Below are 24,131 nucleotides of genomic sequence, written 5' to 3' on the forward strand. Positions count from 1 at the left end.
GATCTTTATTACCCCCATTTACCTTTCCTAACTCAACCATTATACTTGCTAGTTTCAGTTTCCTCTCCTTCTTCCTTTCCGCTTTTCCGATATGTTCCTTCCTTTGAGGTCTGTCAGTTCTACCTTGCTCTTGCTGAGCCTCGCGAGTGTAAAGAAAAAAAAAATGACAGCCGTTGAGCTTGGGGGAAGTGACATCACTTTCCAGAGCATTCTGGGATGCTATATTTTATGATGGCATTGCTTTGGTTGGGGGGGGGCAATAAATGCGGGATTTCCTCCTCACCGTGGATTCAAACCAATGGAGTTTGTCTGTGCTCAACCTTTAAATGCCAAGCATCAAGCAAGGAAGCAGCACATACCATATTTTAAAGTCTGCTCTGACTCAGCCATAGTCAGAATCAAGCTGCCGACCTCCCAGACTCGGCATGGACGCTCTGTTTTGCCAACGAGTTTGGTTAAAGCTTGTCTGAAATAATGAACAGTTTCTGTCATATTGCCAATAAAACCCAGCTGGCTCACTGATAACCCCCAGAGAGGGCATACTCTTCCTGTTTTACTTGCTTTACCAAACAACTATTGGAAATCCACACTTCATGGTTGACTCTTAAATACATTCAAGGGGATCTTTGCATCAGTATTCAAATGTTGGTTGCAGTGCTGCCCACACTCCCTAGTTAGATTTTTTTAAAGCAATATTTGAACTTGAAACCATCGAGTTTCCATGACGTATGTAATCAGCACTTGCTTGTGTAACCAGTGCATATTAATAAGTTGTTTCGACACTGCAAGCATCCTCCTGATTTGGCTTGTATCCTCCAGACTGAATTGCATTAAATGGAACCTCCTTTTCCAGGAAGCTTAAATTGTCACACAACTTAGTTCATGCACTGCATTCGTCAGATTAAGGTCGGATTTCTTCTTCTTCTTTTCCTGCAGTATGCACGAGTTGAAGGACGCATAATCCTGACATGTGGTCTTCCCTTCCAAACTGTGAGTTTATGTTGTTCTCAGATCATATGCTATCGATTTTCCATCTCTCTATCATGTTCAAAATGTGGCAACATTTTTGATACTCCTACACTCTGTATGTTCCATTCTTTTCATCCCATCCCCCTTTCTACCATCGCCTCCCTCTTCCTACCATCGCCTCCTAACATCCTTTTGCTTCAACCACCAATCTTCTCACACTCCCTACTTTCCCTTGTGTCTGCTGTACTCTGACTTTCTCTTCCTTTTCTCAATTTTGATGCTCACAGTTTAACCTTTGCATACTTTCATACATGATATATAGACAGCCCCGTTCCATGCTGCACTATTTCTCACCTTTTCAAATGGTCATACCATGAGGATTTTACTTTTCTAGGAAGCTTGATGGTACATCCAGTTCGCCATGCATCTTTTTTATAGATTGCTCTGAGTTTCTGATTTTTTTTTAATATATTTTCCCCGCTTGTGCTGACCTTGCACACACTTCCTGCTCAGATTTCTCCGAGTTGCTTTGAGTTGTGAAAGAAGCACAGTAGGCTCATTTACACCACATCTTTGAGGCCATTTGCGACTGGGTAGAACCACATGAAGTTGTAATCACACCCCAATCCTTACGTAATGATCTCAGATGTGAGGGGAGTTCAAAAAGTTTGTCGTAAGAAGAATTTTTTTTATTTTGTATATTGTTACGTCCACGGGTACCGAATGCATTATGAGGGGGTTAATCCTCGTTTCTCTTCGGAAGAACCGGACCTGGGGCCACCACTCACAATTAACTTTGTGGTGCGGTGGGTTGCTTAACAACCACGAACGCCAATCAGTTAACCACGAGTTCCAGTGTCCACCGTCTAATTAGAGGTCACGTGGCCTCCTGACCGTTGAACACGCCTTCAGTGATGCACCAATCTTATCTTTATTAGATCTTAAGTAATGCAGCCGAGCATTTACCGCTGGTGCACGCCGACTATGACAGGTTAATTAGTTTGGGAATTATAATCTCCCAGTCTATCTAGGTTCGGACAATGCTGGATCAATGGAAGGAAATGGCAATCACGGGCAGGTTTAAACGTCAACAAGAAATTTATTATTAAGAAAAATAAATAAACTGAAGGACTTTTTATTTCCTTGTCGATTAAATGGATGAATTCAAATCAAATGTTCAACCAACAAAATAATATCAAACAAATAAAGAATTTCAACTAGCATTTATAGAAAAATGGAGAAAGATAAAATGCTTATCACTATGCCTTACTTAACACTTAAACACCAGACATGGGTACCCACCAGATAATTCAGGGGAAAAAGAAATCAGGTCTCGGCTTACCAAGGCAGAAGCCGTTGTGCGTCTACTAAAATAAACCAAAATGTGTGAGCATGCCTTGGTCTGCCTCTCCAAATGAGCTCTCCACAGCCCAGCTCGTTTCCGCTGCCAGCGCCCTGCTTCGCCGTGCACCCACCCGCAAACAGGCTCGAACACCAATTGATGTCACGTCATCACCCCCAGGAACCCGGAATGCCAAGAACCAGGTACGCCAAGAACCAGGTACCGAGCAGAACCAGCAGGAACAGTCCAACTGTCACTAACCACCTTTGCTGCTGTCCCCAACCATCAGGAGCTGTCACCAACTGTCATCAGGATCTCTGACCAACTGTCATCAGGATCTCTGACCAACTGTCATCAGGATCTCTGACCAACTGTCATCAGGATCTCTGACCAACTGTCATCAGGATCTCCCACCAACTCTCATCAGGATCTCTGACCAACTGGCATCAGGATCTCCCACCAACTCTCATCAGGATCTCTGACCAACTGTCATCAGGATCTCACCAACTGCTAACAAGGCAGTCCTGCAGTCCTTTTTATTGGCGACCAGTGTGGGCGGAGCTTCAAGCGCGACTTCAGCCAAATCCAGCTTGCCTATTGGCACATTGCTGCACGTGACCTCCAACCATTCATTCTCGTGGTCATTCTCTCCTGACCAACGAACGAGATGCAACTCCCAATCAACACAGGCCTGGCCTACGACACCATGTTCGGGGCGCTAGAAGCGCTCACAAAACGTCAACGGGCAATTACCACCTCCCTGCCCAGCCTGACACAAAGAAGAGCCAGTTAGCATTCAGAGAGCCACCGAACAGGATGTCGATCGCCGATGGAAAAAGGTGGGTGTCAAACGTCGATGAAAGGAAATGGGTGTCGAACGTCAATGGAAAAAGGTGGGTCCTGAGGTAAATGATCTGAGACCACAGCCGTGTTTGACCGTTAGAATGAACAGTTGAGGAAAAGCTAACGATGTGATTAATGACTCAAATGTCCTGTAAGTCCAATGTGTCTTGATGGAAAGGGAATAGAATAAGTCTCCGTTGGGCTCAGGGTTATCTTATCGTGTGCCTGAACGGTGAATATCGCTCATGTGGAAATGAAAACTGACGTAAAATCATATGTCATGAACGTGTCGTAAAGGTTATCCCATGAGAAAGAAAGGGAACCTGTTATATACGCTTCTCCAATGCATCAAAGAGTTAGAATCCCACCAGACAAGGGGATAGGTCTATTCTTAACATGTATTTATGGAAATAACTGTCTGAGGACCTGGATGTTGTGTGCATTACTTGGATCCGTTTCTGAAATCCACAGCAATATTTTTGTTTTTGCATGTAAATCTTTCTCATTAAAACTGCATTGTTTAAAAGGGCGATTTCATTGAAAATTTTGGAAGACATGTATTGCTCTACTCATAAATTACATTGGCTTTCCTATTTCTGCAAGAATACCTGAAAACATTACATCGAGACGCTTTGCTTATAGTCAACTACCGAATAACCTGTACCTATTTTTGAAATCCTTCATGTAAACTTTGCTTAAATCATTTGCTCAGATGTGTACCACAATCAACATCTTCCTGCCATGACCCGACAGTCATTTTACTTTGCTTTAATATCCCATACTCCCACTACTTTTAAACGACACAAATTGATTTACACAACTTCCCTGCAAAATGAAGAATCTATATCTACAGCAATAAATGTCAGTGTGCGTCAGTCAGTCAGTGTGTCTACTCCATAACTCCAAAACCATGAAACCTAGCGGCTCCAAACTTTGGCGGCCACCAAACATCGGCATCGGTTAAGGGAACTCCAAGGGAGTGCATGAATGAAAATTGGGTGTTTGGGTTAATTTGAACACCACTTTTGAAGATCATTAAGGGCCTTATTTAATTATTCCTTATCAAGGCGTCATCCTTGGCTAGCTCGCTCTCCCTCGCAGGGGTCTCAATTTTCCTTTTTTTTGGCCTGCTCAATAATGCCTTGACATGGAACAGGCCACAACGGTTTCTTAACGATAAAGCGCTCAATTTTTTTTCCACTTTCCTCACTCATATTGAATGCCTGATATTCATACCTACAAATTGCTGTACACATCACTTTTGTAAGTGCAAAGTTTTCAAATGAGGAGCTTGGAGCGATTTCATGTGTTCTGATGTAATTTTCCATGATCTACTCTCGCAGACTAAAGTATATAATAGAAATGTAATTTTGGTTTGAGGATTGGATCATGTGAAATCGGCGATGTTTTTGTTTTTGTGTGTTTGTCCCATTACCAATTAGCTTGATATCATTTGCCAAGTCAGCCATTCCTTGTCAACCATTTTGTTGGAGTGCTTGCTTTAGTGCTTAAGCCACTTGGCAAGCGTATGTCTTGATCCAGATCCAGCCTCTCAGTGGGATACAAAACGTGAACTGTTCAGCCTGGCAAAGGTATGCGCTCTACCAAGTGCCATTCTAGTTAGCTCGTTCCCCGTGCAGCAGAAGACGGCGTTTTGTAATCACTTCTGTGTGTCTGTCTGTGTGTTTGGGTGTCTGTCTGGGCTGTAACTTCTTTTTACCATTTGAGCTTTTGTCATCAAATTTTCAACCAAGCTTTATCATGAGAATATGGAGAAGAGAAATTAATAATTTTGTTGAAATAATTTTCATCATTATTCGGGGATCCCGTACCAAACCTCCAAGGCTGGGTAACCCATTGTTTTTCGTCTGTTTATTATTATTATTCCGCCAGCAATTTTGGGGTTTTTTCGCTTTAAAATTCATTTTCTTGGCAACTGTTAGTCGGATCGACACAACATTTTCACTGTAGTATGTGAATAATTAGAATATTTAACTGATAATTATGACGTCATAGGTCACGTGGTATGGATGCCATCTTTGAAAAAAAACGAAAAAATTTGGACCTCTGTATCTCCGAAACCGCACAATGGAAAAATTTTAAACTTGGCACATGGCAAGAACTCCCCATGAGGAAGTTTGATTTTTTTTTGTGACGTCATCGGTGAAGCGTTATCCCAGTGAAAATTTGACGCGTCGAATGCTGCACCCGAAAAATTTGAAATTTCTTTTGCTTCATCTACGTAACTCACAGAAGAAAAAAAAATATTATGATGTCATAGGTCACATAGTTTGGCAGCCATTATGGATAGAAAAACGCACCTTATCCGATTAACATGAAACTTAAAAAGCGTGATCCCCTGCCCCATTAGAGGCAGAACATAAAATTATGATGTCATAGGTTACGTGGTTCATCAGCCATATTGGATTGAAAATTTAATTTAAAAAATCTTTTCCAGAACGGCTGGACAGATTGAGGCAAAACGCTACACACATGTTCATCAAAACATGCTTGTACAACTTTGTTAATTTCTAATTAACAGGTCACATGGTTTGACAGCCATATTGAATTTACCCTAAAACCTTCAAAAATCTTTTTCTCCAGAACGGTTGGTCAGATCACGGGAAAACCTCACAGACATATTCTCTAATATAAGATTAGGAGATATAATTTTGTTAATGAATAATTGCGAGGTCACATGGTTTGGCAGGCATATTGGATTGAAGAAAATATTTAGTAATGTTTTCTCTGGAACCACTTATCCTATCGAAGCAAAACTTCACAACTATCATCTAATGGCATTGCTGCATTTAGGGTAAATATTAGGACACCACAAGTCATGTAGTTTGGAGCCAGAATAAAATTTATGATGTCATAGGTTACGTGGTTCATCGGCCATATTGTATTGAAAATTAAATTTTTTTAAAAACCTTCTTCTCTGAAACGTCTGAACAGATCGAGGCAAAACTTTACAAGTATGACCACCTATTCATGACAAACAAAAAGTTCCCTACTCTTTTTGACATAGATCACATGGTTTGGCAGCCATATTGGATTGAAGTAAAAATATTAAATAATATTTACTCTGGAACTGCTGCATAAATCAATGTGAAACTTCACAGTTATGATCTAGCAGACATGGGGAATGTACGTTTTAAATTTCAACCTGATTGGCCACATGGTTTTGCAGTCATATTTGATTGAAGCAAAATATTAAATAATGTTTTCTCTGGAACCACTTCATGAGTCAACGTCAAACTTCACAGTTATGATCTAGTTCTAGTAGACATGAGGAATGTATGTTTTAAATTTCAACCAAATCAGCCACAAGGTCTGGCAGCCAGAATTATTTAATTATTTTAATCTGAGAACTTTTAGAATTTTTTTTTTTTTGCATAAGGCTCACTTGGCTATGCCTGCATGTGTTTCAGGGTACAGGAGTAGTAATTCAAATGATACTGATGATTGCCTCAGGAAAAAGGTCAACTGTACATAATAAATAGATGGAACGTGACCTGTTCCTCGGTCATAATTTGTGAATCCCACGTCATAGAAAAACGTGTGGGGCCTCATTAAACTCAAGTGAATCCCACTTTACTCTCTGCACCCATGGTGTCAACATGTATTACTTTGTTTTCAGATTATTTAAACACCAATTCAATTGATACCGAATATGTATTCAAGAAAAAGGGCTAACTGCTTACGTAATATATAGATTTAATGCGACGTGTTACCCGGTCTATAACTCACCAATCCCACATAGTAAAGAGACGTGTGGGAGGCTTCATATTACTCGGAGTTCCGGTTTACCCTGTGGACCCACGGTGACATTTTCCACACATTTATTACTTCGTGTTCAGGTAATTTGAACGCCAATTCAATTGATACCGGCGATGTCCCCAGGAAAAAGGCCTAACTGCATACGTAATAAATATATTGAACACTTCGTGTTACTCGGTCCGTAACTCGTCAATCCCATGTTGTATCAAAGCATTGTTGTCTCAACGCCGGATGTCTTGGTGCCTGGTCATCACTGCCAGCAGATATAAAGTGGCATTTCTAGTTATTATTGTTATTCTTCAAGCCTTTTTTGGCTGTTTTTTCTCAGCAACCACTTGTCCGATTGACACAAAATTTTCAGGGTAAGAGCGATCCCCCATGGAGAATATTTTTCATACTAATTGTAATGTCAAAGGTCACGTGACATGACAGCAGCCTTGGATTAAACAAAAAAAAATGAAAACATTATATTTCTGAAACTGCTGATCGTAAAAAATTGAAACTTGGCACATCTCATTCTACTCCCAATGGGGAATAAATGTTTGCAAGGATGATGTCATCGGTGAAGTGGAAGACCAGCCATGTTTTTATCAAAATCCAATTGTTTATCATTGAGATTCAGTGTGTATGTCCAGGCCATAACATTTTTACCATTTGAGCTTTTGCCATCAAATCTTCAACAAACCTTTGTTATGCGGTTGTGGGGAACACAAATTAATAAAATGTACAATTTTTTTTTTTTTAATGTCGTTTTTGTCAAGTTTAGTTTGAGTACAAAGTGGATGTGGACGTGCTTTGCATTTTGAGATGCTTTCAAGTTGTTTATGTGTTTTGTTTAGTTTAGAATGAAGAATTAGTCCTGCTTGTGAAGGCTTGTTAACATCTTAGAGTTAACATCTCTCTCTCTCTCTCTCTCTCTCTCTCTCTCTCTCTCTCTCTCTCTCTCTCTCTCTCTCTCTCTCTCTCTCTCTCTCTCTCTCTCCCTGTCTCTCTCTCTGTCTCTGTCTCTGTCTCTGTCTCTGTCTCTGCCTCTGTCTCTGCCTCTGTCTCTGCCTCTGTCTCTGTCTCTGTCTCTGTCTCTGCCTCTGTCTCTGCCTCTGTCTCTGCCTCTGTCTCTGCCTCTGTCTCTGCCTCTGTCTCTGCCTCTGTCTCTGCTTCTGTCTCTGCCTCTGTCTCTATCTCTCTCTGTCTATCTCTCTCTGTCTCTCTCTGTCTCTCTCTGTCTCTGAAACATAGTGAAACGTGTCGATGAATACAAATAAATACCAATGAGCACCTTTCCTATAAATACCAAAAGTGGTCAGGTGGTGTTTCTGTGCAGGTTCAGGGTAGGAGCGATCGGAATAGAGAGCAGAGCATCCAAGATTCAATCGCTGTTCTTATATAAATCATGATACTTATGCGAGTACGTATATTATAGGAAAGGTGCACATGAAAGTAATCAAATGGAAACACCATGAATGAAAACACCTTTTTTTTTTTTACATTATATCATTCTGATGAACTTGCTGGCTTCTGGATTTTTGAATACTGTACTGGGAGAAGCACTTCTGAAGTGAAGGTGGCTCCACCTCATCCCAGGTGTTGCTAGTCAGCCTGCTGTATTCAAGGTGCAGCAGGTTGTGACCTTCATGATAAGATCCATCCCACTCAAAGTCTTATCATTCTCCATGGCAGAAATCACGTGTTGCAGCTACCGTTTGCAGTACCACAGCTACAGGTCAGTTCAGGTATGGGAGCATGCGCCAGAGCAGCGCATCGCTGTGTCTACTTTCCGCCGGTACTCCGGGGGCCTCCGTCTGGCCATCCCCCAGGCAGATGCCTGGCCCATCCCAATCTCCTTGAGATGCCGATCAACCTGCTGCAACCACGAGGCACGTGGTCGGCTCGTTGGCCTCCTCCACTCACGAGGCTCCCTCGCTGAGAGAATCTGATGAGCAGGGTCAGCGTCAGGAAAATGAGCCACATGTCCATACAGCTGCAACTGATGCTCACGGACTATGAAGGTAACAAATCTCATTTGAGTCTCTCAGCAACCGCTCGTTGGACACAAAGTCCGACCAGCGATAGCCAAGGATTCTCCGAAGAGACCTGGTACCAAAGGAATTAAGTCTCCGATCCAGGTCCTTGGTCAGAGTCCAAGTCTCGCATCCATAGAGCAAGACTGGAAGCACCAAGGACCTGAAGACTCGGACTTTCGTCCTCCCACACAGCTACCGGCAGCACCACACCCCATTATCCAGTGAATCCATGACTCCCCAGGCCCGACCCAGACGTCTATTGACCTCTGACTCACAGCCGGCAGAGACATGAATATCACTGCCGAGGTAAGTGAATCTCTCCACGACCTCAACATCCTCACCCCAAACAGGCACAGACAGGACAGCAGCATCCAAGATGTCACTGAAAGCCTGGATCTTAGTTTTGACCCAGGAAACCCGTAATCCCAGCGGCTCCGACTCCTCATTCAGCACCTCGAGGGCCCCCAAAAGCATATCTAAAGTCTTCGCAAAGATGACTGCATCATCTGCGAAATCAAGGTCAGAGATCTTGACATTCCCAAACGATGCACCGCAGCTTGATCTCTCCGACATCCTCCCTAGAATCCAATCCATACAAGTGCTGGAAAGTGTGGGGGCCAGTACACACCCCTGATGAACTCCAGTAACAACTGGAAATAAGTCAGAGATGGTGCCATCACATCTCACAGCACTCTCAGTACTAGAGTAGAGTTCAGACATCAGATCGATCTGTTTTGGTGGCACCCCACGAAGGCCAAGAATCCTCCAGAGGACATCCCGATTCACTGAATCGAACGCTTTACAGAGATCAACATAGGCTGCAAGCAGCCCCTGCCGAAACTCTCGCCTGCGTTCGGTGAGGACCCGAAGAGCAAGTATACGGTCAATAGTTGACCTCTGGTGTAAAGCCTGACTGCTCTGGACGCTAGTGCTCAAGCAGATGGTGGCGAACCCTATCAAGAATTATCCGAGCAAAGACCTTGCACGGCACTGAGAGCAGCGTCACCCCTTGGTAGTTGTTGCAGTCTTGGCGATCACCCTTCCCTTTCCAGAGAGGAACAACAAGGCCCCTCTTCCAATCAGTTGGGATGATGTCTGTGTTCCAGGCAGAGCACAAAACTGCATGCAACGACACGAGTGCAGCATTTCCACCAGCCTTGAGATGTTCAGCATGGATGCCACAGATCCCTGGAACTTTGCCGCGTTTCAACTGGTTCACCGCAGCCCATGTTTCCACAAGCGAAGGTGGACCACAGTTGATTCGAGGGTCAGCAACAGGGATTGTAACACCCTTGACGTCCAACTCGACAGCTGGGGGATCAGCCTGGTGCAACCGCTCAAAGTAACCGGCCCAGCGGGCCTTCACTTCTGACTCCTCTGTCAAGAGCCTACCACTCTCTGCTCTAACTGCAGTGCTCCGAGGGATGGGCTTGGATGAACGCAATCCGCGAATTCCCCTGTAAGCGGGACGAGAATCACCTGTCCACAGGTGCTGCTCTACCACCTCACAGATTCCTCGCACATTGGCCTCCTTGTCCACCCTCAGTGCACGTACAGTTTTACGCCTCAGCTCCCTGAACAGCTCAGCTCTGCCATTCAGCCTGGCCCTGCAACTCTGGTCAATAGTATCCAGTGTCCCTTGAGAGACAAAATTCTTCTTTGCCCTACGGTGAGTTCCAAGACCTCCACCGGCAACATCAAGGACGGTGGTCTTGAAGGCACTCCACAACTCTTCAGGACTTCCCAAAGCACCCAGAACCGCCAAATCTCCACTCAGCTTGTTCGCAAGTTCCTCAGCTACCCACTCATCCTTGAGCTTGCCAACATCCAGCCTCGGCTGGGATGGTACCATTCTCCTGAATTTAAGGTGCAACTTCAGAGTTGTAACAACAAGCCTGTGGTCAGTATTGAGGAACTGAGCACTCCGGTAGACCCTGCAGTTCTGGATCATCCTCCAACCACCGTCAATGAGGACAGTCATTCTCCTTTGCCACACCACCAGCGTTGGAACATTCAGCACCTCGAGGCTCATCCAAGTCCAGCGATGAGCTTGTGAGCACTGAAGCCATGAACCAGCCACCCTAAGTCCATGACTTCTTGCAAAGTCAAGGAACTTCGTGCTATTCAGGTTCACAGTTCCAGACCCATGGGGACCAACACACGTCTCATAACCATCCCTATCAGTTCCAGTCGATGCATTGAAATCCCCCAAGACTGGAAGTGTTTCTTGTCTGGGGCACTGATCAACCACAGACTCGAGCGTGGCATAGAATGCGTCCTTCACGGTGAGATGACTCGCCTCAGTCGGAGCATAAATAGAGACAAAGGAAACAACACCAAAGGAGTGACGAATCCTTAGTCTCATAATACGCTCGTTGACCGGTGTTACCTCAATTATCATTGGAGTCAGCTTACTGGACACAGCCACAGCAACTCCTTGGGAATGGTAACCATCAGAGCGACCAGACCAATAGTAGGTGTAACCACCCACCATTATCTCGCCGCAATCCGGTCTCCGAACCTCAGAGAGTGCTGCAATAACGATGTCCAAACGCTTGAGCTCAGATGATAACAGAGACAGGTGATCATCCACTCTTAGGGATAGGACATTCCAGGCACCCACAAAAGGGACCGCCTCAGGTTAACCCAAGGAGACCGTTGTCTGGTGGACGACACCTCAGCACCACTCCGACACACCCTACCGCAATCTGACCCGGGAATGTTACCCCGTGGTTTGCCTCCTATCATCAAAGATTGGGGGTCCGAAGGCTTTGCCCCAATCCCATCATCCGGTGAGCTGCCCTGCGAAGGGAAGCTGCGCAGGAGGGTTTACAGATTTCTCTGCGTTTTTGTGTTTTGCGCAATGAAGGGTTTTACGGTGGCCGGAGTGCAAATCCTGCCACCAACCTCCTAATAAGGAGTAACCCAACTGCAGGAGGACATCTGCAGACACAGTTGGGCACTAGATATGGATGGCCGTGAGCTCACAACGAGCTCCTCCACCCTTTGACAGGTTTTGTTTTTAATCCTGCTGGGTGTCCATATCCAAACACCCTCCTCACCAAAAAACCTGGTGGGGGAGACAGTTTAATCGCCGACATCCCGACCATGGAACAGGTTAGTACAGGTTTACATGATACCTGTAGCAAGTCACAGATCTTATCTGGCCTGACCTGACAATTAGCTAATCTGACCTGACAATAATCAGGCCTGACCTGACAGCTACATGGACTGGATAATCTCCTGATTATGCAGTCCCTGCAGCTGGGAGGAATTGAAGCTTCCCCTGATGCATGGACTACAGTCTGGTGTTGGTTGTGAGGAACTGAAGCTTACTTTATGTTCTTCAGTCTCAACTGTGGGTGTGATTGAGTTTTGCCCAGAAACAGAACAGTCTTGCGCTACTGTCTTCTAATTTGCCAAATTTGGAAAACATGAGATTCCAATTAAAGTTAGATTTAACACTTAATTGTTTCAATGGTAATTAGAGGATTAAAATGGTGTTGCATGTCATTAATTGTCGCAAGATCAACAGTCACAAATGCTTTTTAATTGGCTATATGCTGGTGTGCCCCTCAGGGACATCAAGGTTCCTGCTGTTATTGTTCCATTTATCAAGCGATTTGTGGAGATCCAATTGGAGTGATTTGACATTGAAAAGATTCAGTTGTTGTTTTTACAAGTGCCTGTTGTTAAAAACCTGTTGTTAATCAGACGATAGCTTATATGACTGATGTTTGATATCTGTCATTTCATTATCGACCACTGCCTCGATTAATGGTCACTGGTCACAGGTTAGGAATGTTAAGATCCAACGCTTTGGTTCTCTACGCCATGCAGGTCGTGGACCCTTCATATTGTCCCATGAAGTTAAGGACAACCTTGCTCACGACAAATACATTCTTTCAACCACACGAGCGCTCTTTGACTCATCGTTTCTCCATCCCATTGCCAGTTGCGCTCTCAAGTTGGTGAAGGTCGCTGCATGCTCGTGGAATGCACGGAAAAGGCCCGTGTGCAGGCGAAACGTGTGTTGCAACACTACAATGTGTGCGTCACTCCAGCAGACATCTTCAGCCGTTGTCAGGTACAATTGCCAACTGTCAATTATGCTTGTGATTTTTGTCTGGGCAGTGTGAGGTTGGGAGGGAATTTGATGGAGAAAAGGTCATGAACCACCGTCGTAACGACTAAATAGCAATCACATTGGAGTATTAATTTTGATCTGATTGACTGAATGACCTTTTGGCAAATGTATTATTTCCTGTGTGATTAAAGACCCTTGTGTATTAATATTCGTAGTAGTATTTTAATATAATCCTTTAATATGTTGAGAGGTCTGACAGGATGACACGGAGGGTAGAGCACTTGTCACTGAGCTATCTGCTCTGGGTTAAATTCTCGACCGGACTATAAAACCATCAATCACGTTGGTGTTTTGCAGGTAAGTGGTTGCACCAATGAGTGTGTGCTATCCCTCAGATGGATGTAAAGCTTTAAACCACTCTACCAGCCTTAGTTGCTAGCAACCAGCATTAGTTGCTTCCTGTGGACCCTAAATATCCCAGTGTCTTTCAATGAATATTTTGCGAGTTGTCACCGACACCCTGACCGAATTCCAAATTCCTGCCCCGACTCGCCAACCCGCACTTGGCAAGCACGACGATTATTCCGAAAAACCCTTAAACATTTGTTCAGGGATGCTGTTGTCCTGTAGTGGACTAAAAATATTTGCTGGTTTGATGATGATGATGATGAATTTGTTCAGGGACTTGCAAGTGAGGGTTGATCATTTGATTCTAAATACCATGGATGTAGTTTGTGTGGTGGTGGTCGTGTTGAAAGATGTCAGAAGATCTGGATTTATTTTTTTTATTTTTTTTTGTGTCTCGATGCTTCTTTGATGCAACATTACCACATTGTTTCATCAAAACCAAACTTGTGCAGATGTGTTTTTGTCCTTTGTGATGGATTCTTTCTTCGGATATTGAACAACGTTGTGTTATTTTCGATTGCGTGAACAAATCGTAAATGGAACTTAAAGGGAAATGAGGTTGTGAGGAGGGAGAGCGCAGGCTCCTGAACGTAAAACATTTCTTAGGATTAATATCAACTGCAAAATGGAATTTGGCTGCGCGTTAACGTGGGCCAGAGTTGAAGCACAGAGTTCAAAATGTAATTGCACCGACATGCAATGGATTTCACAAAACGACAGAAATTAACTGAACATATTATCACCTTAAGATATAATGACTGTTCCCTGTACTGTATATATGGGCAAATGTAATGGGTTGGAGCTTTTGTTGAGGTTTATTTATTTTTGGCTTTGCTTGTGGACTTCCGAGTAATCTCCAGTGGGATGTTGTGTCTGATTTCTGTTGAAGTGCACAGACTATGGAAGAAAACCAGCAGAGTGTGACTGTGAAAATGTGCCCTCGGGTGTTGTGGCTATCGCGTCATTTCAATCGAGGGCTGACAGGATGGCTTGGAGGTACGCACACTTGCCTCTAAGCTGTGTTGCCTGGGTTTGAATAAATTATATAAACCCAGGTATAAATTGTCATCCCGGTGTTTCACAGGCAGGATGATTCAACAATGTGTGTCGTCCTTTTGGATGGACGTTAAACTGGACGTTCCATCTCCCAGCATTCGTTAGTGGACGTTAAAGATCCCACGCTGTCCTTCATGGAGAGTAGGCAAGCTATCGCTGGCACCATGGCCTATTCCAAATTCCTGCCCTAACCAGCAAAGGGTGTTGCATCGGCGGCACAGCCGCTCATTCAGACAATGATGCTACCCCGCAGTCTTGCGCTGCGTACAAATGAAGAAGATTTCAGGAGAACAAGTGATTCTGAGCCTGACATAACAATTATCTCCATACCGTGTTGCTTTCTAAACAACTTGGAACAATCAATTATCCGTTTACCATAGCTTGATCGATCTCACGGGAAAAGGAAAGAGGTGATCTATCACACAGGACAGAGATAAGCTGACTTACTCTTCCCCTCTGACTTGTCCTGTTTTTCTAATTTTGCTCCCCTTCCCTCATTATCATTCCATCCACAATGCAATTTCACCAAACGTTTTCATCACGTCACATTTTGATAAATGTAATCATCTTTCTCAACAAGCTCATGTCCAGTTGAGCGTCTTCACTTGACTCTCTCAGGCTTCAGCAGCGAGTTTCTGCTGTTTAGTGCCGGTTTCTGTTCTTGCTGAGAATCGTTCTCAACCATGACCTGGGATGCCCTTGTGCTTGGAAAGGAAACCCGTTCACAAATCCCAGCAGGAAGGAAATTGATTATTGAACCGTACCTCCTCACCCATGTCCACGGTCTGCATTTTCTTGTTGAAGGCATTGAATGAAATTGATCCTTTCCAGACGTGGGGCGAGCCTTCAACAAGGACAGGTGTTCCCACGCCGCAGTGCAGGCCCACAGGATGCAATAGCCTCGAAACCTGGTATTGTAGATGTTCTGTTAGTCAATAGCTGCAGATGTCAGAGAAACCTCATTATGTCATGTTAAGATAAACACCGGCAAGCTCTTTGCACGAGTGAAGGCTTGTTTGATCCTATGCCAGCCCATGAGCTCCAAAAACATGTGCATTTATAACAACATAGCCATTGTGGTCTCAAAGATCTGTGCTCAAACGGTGCATACAAAATCGGTATACATTACCTTTATTAGATTGTCACCGCAGTGTGTGGTGTTTGCACATTGCTTAGAATGTGAATCATAACATCCCTTGGTTGTTGTTTTCAGCAATCGTAAATGTTGCTGTTGTACAATGTTGCACCATCATGAAGCTATTGCTCTGTGCTGTTAGGAATGCCAGTATTATTTCCAAACTTGAGTGTCCTTATACACTTCCGGTCAACGATAAAGCTCATCTGGCATTCCGTAACCTCACCTGACATCGAAGCTGCAAACTGGTTGCATCTTATTGCTACCTCCTGCTCCTACGTTTTACTAATGGTGCCGTGCTGCAATGTCACTTTGTTTCAGCACGTTGAGTTGATTACCTGGTGGGGAAATGATCACTTGACTTGATGCAGATCTTTTTTGTTTTTCATCATAATATGTTTGAGGCCTCGTTGTTTGCTACCACTAAATCATCAGGTACAGAGCTGCCTGACCTCTATGCCGTGTCATACATAATAAGACATTTCTGTCAAGTTTGCATGGCCAGCAACAGTCACTTATTACCTCTGCCATCGAAGGTGGATGGGGGTTGTGTTTTACACCCTGTGTGTCTGTTTGTTTGTCTGTGAGCAGGATATCTCAAAAAGTTGTGGATGGATTCGGATGAAGCTTGGTGGACAGGTGGGGTGTGTGTGACAAGGATGAACTGATTCGATTTTGATAAAGATCCGGATCCGGATACTATAATTTTAAAGTGATTCTTCGCAATTGAGAGATTGGGCCAAATGCAATGTATGGCACGATGTCTCAAAATGTTGGGGACCGATTGCACTGGTCAACAATTTTTTACTTTCTGAATGTTGTCTAGATTTCTACAAGTGAATTAGGGTATTCTGGCACTGCTGAATCAGGAAATGGCATCCGTTTCTCTCCATCAGGTCAGGTTTTTGTGCTAAGTTGATTTGAAAAAATCAGATGTTGTGACAAAATCAATTACTTTTTTGTGGCATTATCAGCTGATTTTTGTCAACACATATCATCCTAAACATGTTTTTAAGAAAAAAAAATGTTTTGCCAACAACATTTATTGATTACATGATAGAAACATCGATTACTGTCATCTGAATGGTGGGCATTGATAAAGGTAAGTACAAGTAAATTGCATGTTGCGTCACCACTGTTCAAACTTCAGGGCTTGAACTTCCGTTTCTTCGAACTCCTGGAATGTTCAGCGGCAGGGAGGTCTCTCTTCAGATTCCAACAGTAGTCAGCCATCATGACTGCGTCCCAGCGACCCTGATACCTGGTCTCCATCTCCTTCATGTCCTGATGGAATCTCTCCCCCTGCTCGTCACTCATTGAACCCAGGTTCTCAGGAAACCGGTTCATATGTGAAAATAGGTAGTGCATCTTGATGCTCATGTTGCAGCCCAGGTTTCTGAAAGCAGTCAGCATGTTGTTGACAAGTTCTGCGTAGTTTCTGGCCTTATTGTTGCCAAGAAAGTTCTTCACTACCAAAACAAATGTCTTCCACGCTTCCAGTTCCACTTCGTTCATTGAGTTTTTGAACTCTGGATCTCTGATGAGCTGACGGATCTGAGGACCATCAAAGATGCCAGCTTTCAACTTCTCCATGGTCAATCCTGGAAAAGCCTGGCACAAGTAAGTGAAGCAGTCACCATCTTTGTCCAGAGCCTTGGTGAACTGCTTGATTCAGCCGAGCTTGATGTGCAGCGGTGGGAAGAGTATTCTGTCTCTGTCCACCAGAGGGTCGTTGATGACGTTCCTTTCTTTGCATGGCACCAATTCCTCCCGCACAGGCCAGTCCTTCTTCGTGTAATGCTGAGCACGGTCCCTACTATCCCACATGCACAGAAAACATGGGTACTTGGTGAAGCCAGACTGTTGTCCCAACAAAAAGTTCACCATCTTCAGGTCAACACAAATAAACCACTTATGCTGATCATAACCAATTTTCTCCAGCACGTACTTCACCGCTTCATACTTCTCCTTCAGTGTAGTCGAGTGAGCGATGGGTACAGAGGCAAACTGGTTGCCGTTGTGTAGCAGAACACATTTTAGTGATCGCTTGCTGCTATCAATGAACAGTCTCCAATCTTTGGGTTCGTACTGTGGCACTCCAAGCTTGAGCAGAAGCGCATGTCATAAATTGGCGCATGTAGGTATTGTACATTCTTCAGAGTTCGTTATTTCAAGAAATACAACTTTTTTGTATCACATTATTACAAAATCTGCCCCATTAACTTTAGTTTTGATCCATGAACTTTATGCTTTGCCTCACCAATTTTTGGAAGATTTTGAGGTTTTATGACTTCAAACTGATCCCTTTTCGACATAATCACCCAGAACTATCGTACCTGAATACTTCTTGTCATTAAAATAATTATTTCCAATCAAAACAATTATTTGACATGACATTTTACCCACACCAACTTCTTCTAAAATGCTCCACACATGCGTACATGTGAACAAAAATGTAAAAAACGACATGTGGCCATATCTCAAAAACTTGACCTGATTGAACAAAACTAATGTGAGTTTTGGATTCAGCGCATCAGATTCGTCCTAAATCAGCTTAAAAAATGCAGACAACAAATTTGTTGTTGACCAGTGTTATGAAATAACTTTGTGGACAGATTGTGTGTGTATGACGAGAATGAATTTATTTGACTTTGGTGAAGATTTGGATCTGGATACGAGATGTTTTTCAGTTTTTAAGCGATTCTTCACCATCGAGAAATGGGGCCAAAAACGATATATAGCATGATATTTCAAAACATCATGGACGGGTTATGACAAAACTTGATGAATGAGTTGGGTAAGTGACAAGAACAAGCCGATTTGATTTTGGTTAAAGTCTGGATGCGGATCCGGCCTTTCAGTGGGATACAAACTTAAACTGTTCATCCTGGTGGAGGTGTGCGCTCTACCGAGTGCTGTTCTAGTTAACCTCCGTCATCGAAGATCGGAGGTTACTGTTTTCACCCCTGTCTGTTTGTTTGTTTGTTTGTGAACAGTATTATGGAAAAAACTCCTGGACGGATTTCGACAAAACTTGGTGGGGGGATTAGGTATGGTCCAAGGATCATGGCATTAGATTTTGGACTTGGTCCAAAATCCAATATGGCCGCTATGGCGGCCATTTTGAAAAAATATTTGAATTTTTTTTTTGCATTTCTACATGTTTTAAGTGATTTCCAACCCCCCCTCCCCCAAAAAAAAAATAGTTGGAGAAAAAAAAATTTTTGCAACTTTATTTTCAACAAAATTTCGATTTTTTTTTTCTTTGCATTTCTGCATGTTATAAGTGATTTGCAACAAAAAACATGCCAAAATTATAATTGTGGCTGATTTTGGAACTTCAGGTGGACATACCCATGTAAAATGAATTTCTGTCTCAAGGAATCTAGTTATGACGAATGAATTGAGTATGTAAAAGTTAAAAGTAAAAGGGAAAGTTGTAAACTATAATTCTGTGAGCACTGTTGACGTCAAATTGAATGAATAGGATATCAGGTTCACTTGAGTGACCTAGCAGTATTGGCGGCGGAGGTTTTGCACTCTACCGAGTGCTCCCCCTCTAGTTTTCACAGTAATTGCAGTAATGTATGGTTTTTGTCTTGTTCGCATACAACTAGACCAAAAACGGTTCTTTTTTAATTCCAGCATTGTGCACTGCATATCCTGGAACATGTTGTCTTGCAGATGGCACTAATCCAGCTGTCCCATTCTCATTCACACGGCTGTAAATGATCCCTTGGTATCCTTTAGAAAAGTAGCCATTTGGATTGGGATTTTGACCACGTAGATCTGCCAGTAAATTCAATATTATGGGGTGTGGCGATTTGGGTGTGTTAAGTAATAATAATGGAGGCCCATACTTGCTTCGGGGTATTCACGACAAGTCGAGAACAATTTTGAGGCGAGAATCAATCCTCGATAGATTGCCAATCCGTCGCATGATACTCGATTGAAAGTGGGAGAAATATGGAATTTGTTATGAGTGGCGGAGATAAACTCACATCATCTTCATGAAAAACACAGTGGCGTTTTTAATGTGCACCGATAACTAGTGCGAGCAGACGGATCATCCAGCTTAGTGCTCATCTGATGGATGGAACGCGTTGATGGCTCGCCTTGCATGCAAAACACCAGGATTTCAGTTTGTAGCTGAGTCGAGATTCGAACCAAGGCTAGACAGCGCAAAGGGGAATGTGCATACCCATAAGCTGTTTTGTGAGCCCCGTGTATTGAGAACAGAGATAAAATGCTTCGATGAGTCTCAAGTAATTTCTAAGAATTTTTGTCTGTCCCTTTTTATATACCCACAGGCAGTTTTATTGTTGTCTGTTCGAAGGATTTTGGGTGGACCTGCTTTCCTAAAGGTAGTACCCATTTTAAGTTGCACCGAGGGCATTGCAAGTCGACCAGATAAGATGGAAGATGCAGATTATCCACTACATGAAGGTCAATTGGTGAGCCAGCAGCGTTATTTATGAGCAAGCCAACATTAAAATTGTATTTAATATTGTTATGTTTATTGGGGAGGGGGGGGGGGGGAGTGTATGCCCCGGTTAGAATAGGTGTACCATATCCCTGTGTGTCGTAAGAGGTGACCAGGGTTGCGTCAGGAAGGGCATCCAGCGTAAAAACCTATGCCAAATCATTATGCGGACAACAAAACGAATTTCCATACCGGATCGGTTGAGGCCCGGGTTACCAACGACCGCCACCGGTACTGGTGGTCAGCAGGGTACCAGTGGAAATTGTGCTACTGCTGGGCGAAGGAGGAGAAGGAGACGGGGAAGGCGAGTCCGGAGGCAGTGAGAGAGGGGGAAGGGTAGAAGTGTGGAGGTGAGAGTTGGAACTCTGAATGTTGGGACGATGACTGGCAAAGGGCGAGAGTTGGCTGATATGATGGAGAGAAGAAAGGTGGAAATACTGTGTGTACAAGAGACCAAGTGGATGGGGAGTAAGGCTAGGAGCATTGGAGGTGGTTTCAAACTGTTCTACCATGGTGTGGATGGGAGGAGAAATGGTGTCGGGGTAATCCTGAAGGAAGATTATGTCAAGAGGGTATTGGAGGTGAGGAGAGTGTCTGACCGCATGATGAGTGTGAAGTTGGAAATTGAAGGGGTGATGATGAATGTCATCAGTGCATATGCCCCACATATGGGGTGTGAGATGGAGTATAAAGAAGATTTCTGGAGTGATTAGATGAAGTGGTGGAGAGTGTATCCAAGGATGAAAGAGTGGTGATTGGAGCAGATTTCAATGGGCATGTTGGGGAAGGGAATAAAGAGGATGAGGAGGTGATGGGGAGGTACGGTCTCAACAAGAGAAATGTGGAAGGGCAAATGGTGGTAGAGTTTGCAAAAAGAATGGAAATGGCAGTGGTAAACACGTATTTCAAGAAGAAGGAGGAACACAGGGTGACATACAAGAGTGGAGGAAAGTGCACACAGGTGGATTACATCTTAAGCAGGAGATGCAACCTGAAAGAGATTAGTGACTGTAATGTGGTGGCAGGGGAGAGTGTAGCTCGACAGCATCAATTGGTGGTCTGTAGGATGACTTTAGAGGTGAGGTTGAGGAAGAGAGTGAGGGCTGAACCAAGGACCAGATGGTGGAAGCTGAAGGAGGAAGACTGTTGCGTGAAATTTAGGGAGGAGGTGAGACAGGCGTTGGATGGTGGTAAAGATGGGTGGGATGATTGGGCAACGACAGCAGAAGTTGTGAGGGAGATAGCTCGGAAGGTACTTGGTGTGACATCTGGACAGAGGAAGGAAGATAAGGAGACTTGGTGGTGGAATGAGGAAGTACAGGAAAGTATAAGGAAGAAGGGGTTGGCGAAAAAGAAGTGGGATAGTCAGAGAGATGAAGAAAGTAGGCAGGAGTACAAGGAGTGGCGGCGAAAGGCAAAAAGAGAGGTGGCAAAGGCCAAGGAAAAGGTATATGACGAGCTGTATGAGAAGTTGGATACAAAAGAAGGGGAAAAGGATTTATACCGATTGGCAAGACAGAGGGACCGAGCTGGGAAGGATGTGCTGCAGGTTTGGGTGATAAAGGACGTAAATTTGGAATGTGCTGACGAGCGAGGAGAGTGTGTTGAGAAGGTGGATGGAGTACTTTGAGGAGCTGATGAATGAAGAAAATGAGAGAGAGAGAAGGTTGGAAGAGGTGTAGATAGTGAATCTGGAAGTGGGTTGGATCAGTAAGGATGAAGTGAGGACTGCTATGAAGAAGATGAAAAGTGGAAAGGCGGTTGGCCCAGATGATATACCAGTGGAGGCATGGAAGTACTTAGGAGAGATGGCAGTGGGGTTGTTAACCAGATTGTTTAATAAAGTCTTGGAAAGTGAGAGGATGCCGGAGGAGTGGAGATTAAGTGTACTGGTTCCGATTTTCAAGAATAAGGGTGATGTGCAGAGCTGTGGAAATTACAGAGGGATAAAGTTGTTAAGCCACACCATGAAGTTGTGGGAAAGAGTAGTGGAAGCTCGGTTGAGAGGAGAGGTGACGATCTGTGAGCAGCAATATGGGTTTATGCCAGGAAAGAGCACCACTGATGCAATGTTTGCTTTGAGAATGTTGATGGAGAAGTGTAGGGAAGGCCAGAAGGAGTTACATTGTGTGTTTGTGGATTTAGAGAAAGCTTATGATAGGGTGCCAAGAGAGGAGTTGTGGCATTGTATGAGGAAGTCGGGAGTGGTGGAGAAGTATGTGAGGATCGTGCAGGATATGTATGAGGACAGTGTGACAGCGGTGAGGTGTGCAGTAGGAATGACGGACCGGTTCAAGGTAAAAGTGGGATTGCACCAAGGATCGACTCTGAGCTCTTTCCTGTTTGCAATGGTGATGGACAGGTTGACGGAGGAGATCAGACTGGAGTCCCCATGGACGATGATGTTTGCGGTTGACATCATGATCTGTCGGGAGAGTAGGGAGTAGGCTGAGGCGAGCCTCGAGCGGTGGAGGTACGCACTGGAGAGAAGGGGAATGATAGTCAGTCAGAGTAAGACGGAGTACATGTGCGTAAATGAGAGGGAGGGTGGTGGTATGGTGCGGTTGCAAGGAGTTGAGGTGGGGAAGGTGGATTGGTTTAAATACTTGGGATCAACTGTCCAAAGTAACGGAGAGTGTGGGAGAGAAGTGAAAAAAAGAATGCAGGCAGGATGGAGTGGGTGGAGAAGAGTTGCAGGAGTGATTTGTGACAGAAAGGTAGCTGCAAGAGTGAAGGGGAAAGTATATAAGATGGTAGTGAGACCAGCTATGTTGTATGGTTTGGAGGCGGTGGCACTAACAAAAAGACAGGAAGCGGAGCTGGAGGTGGCAGAGTTAAAGATGCTGCGATTCTCGTTGGGAGTGACGAGGATGGATAGGGTAAGGAATGAGTATATTAGAGGGACATCGCAGGTAGGACGGTTTGGAGACAAAGTGAGAGAGGCGAGATTGAGATGGTTTGGACATGTGCACAGGAGGGAAGCGGAGTATATCGGGAGAAGGATGTTGAAGATGGAGCCGCCAGGCAGGAGGAGAAGAGGAAGGCCAAAGAAGAGGTTCATGGATACGGTGAGGGCGGACATGCGGGTGGTTGGAGTGTCAATGGAAGTCAATGGAAGTGGAAGTGGAGGATAGAGCGAAATGGAGACGGTTGATCCGTTGTGGCGACCCCTAACGGGAGCAAGCCGAAAGAGGAAGAAGAGAGGGGGGAGCTGGGTGAGAGGAAGACATTCTGGGCTTTCCCTGCATCCATGTTGTGGCTTGCCTTCCCTTCCCCCCCCCAACTCCTTTCTCCTCACACACACTGGTGGAAGAGGAGGAAGTGCGAGCACTCATCCTATGATATTGTTGTGGTTCCGGGTCTCGGTGGCGAGCACGACCGCTAGGGGGAGCATAAGAGTCGGCTCCACCGAACACCCGGAATTTTGGTCGTACCTTTCAGATAAATCCGAAAGGTCACGGGTCCCTTATCGGACCGAAGATCGCCAATAGGTCGACCACGTGGGGTAGGGTCCATTGCCAATTTCAATATACCTAAATACCCGCGTCGTCCAACTACCGGGGAAATTCACCCTCGGCAGGATCTGCACGATCCGGGCCGTTACCGAACCGAATCCGAGTAGTACCCCGAGCGGAGAGTACCAGAACCCTGCCGGCCAATTGTACGATGACGCAAACAATGAGGCCTCCTAATTCCCGTCCGTAGCGCGGCAAACCAATGATAGAAAGGACAAGGACGAGCTGGGACATTCAACAAGAAGGGATTTATTTACAATGGGGGGGGGAGAGGGAAGCACACAAAGAGCAGAGTTATCCGAATAAGAAATGTAACGTACAATGAGCAAAAGAAAGCACTTACACAATTCTACTTGAAGACGGGCCCACACACAGACACACACACCCCAAAAGAAATGATGGCCGCGGCCTTTATTGATACCCCCAGCTCGGAGGGAAGGTAAGCTGGAGGTAAGAGCCTGTCTTGGACATTCCCGCTTCGTGCGGTTACAC

The 24,131-nt window shown here is 44.5% G+C and overlaps 1 protein-coding gene across 5 annotated transcripts in view; it reads left to right on the forward strand.

Moving 5' to 3' along the window:
- EXD3 (exonuclease 3'-5' domain containing 3) overlaps positions 1-24,131 on the forward strand; it is a 182,462-nt gene that overhangs the window by 132,376 nt on the left and 25,955 nt on the right. For 4 of the 5 annotated variants that reach the window (XM_085881039.1, XM_085881040.1, XM_085881041.1 and 1 more), the window contains 3 exons: positions 937-990; positions 12,911-13,042; positions 19,952-20,095. In XM_085881039.1, the coding sequence (XP_085737165.1) occupies positions 937-990; positions 12,911-13,042; positions 19,952-20,095 (330 nt within the window). The remainder of the gene's footprint in view (positions 1-936; positions 991-12,910; positions 13,043-19,951; positions 20,096-24,131) is intronic. The other variant, XM_085881043.1, reaches the window with a different exon arrangement.

The sequence above is a fragment of the Eptatretus burgeri genome, chromosome 5, assembly GCF_056783735.1.
Source record: "Eptatretus burgeri isolate ZD-2024b chromosome 5, Ebu_testis_v1, whole genome shotgun sequence".
In the NCBI taxonomy this organism is placed as follows: Eukaryota; Metazoa; Chordata; class Myxini; order Myxiniformes; family Myxinidae; genus Eptatretus; species Eptatretus burgeri.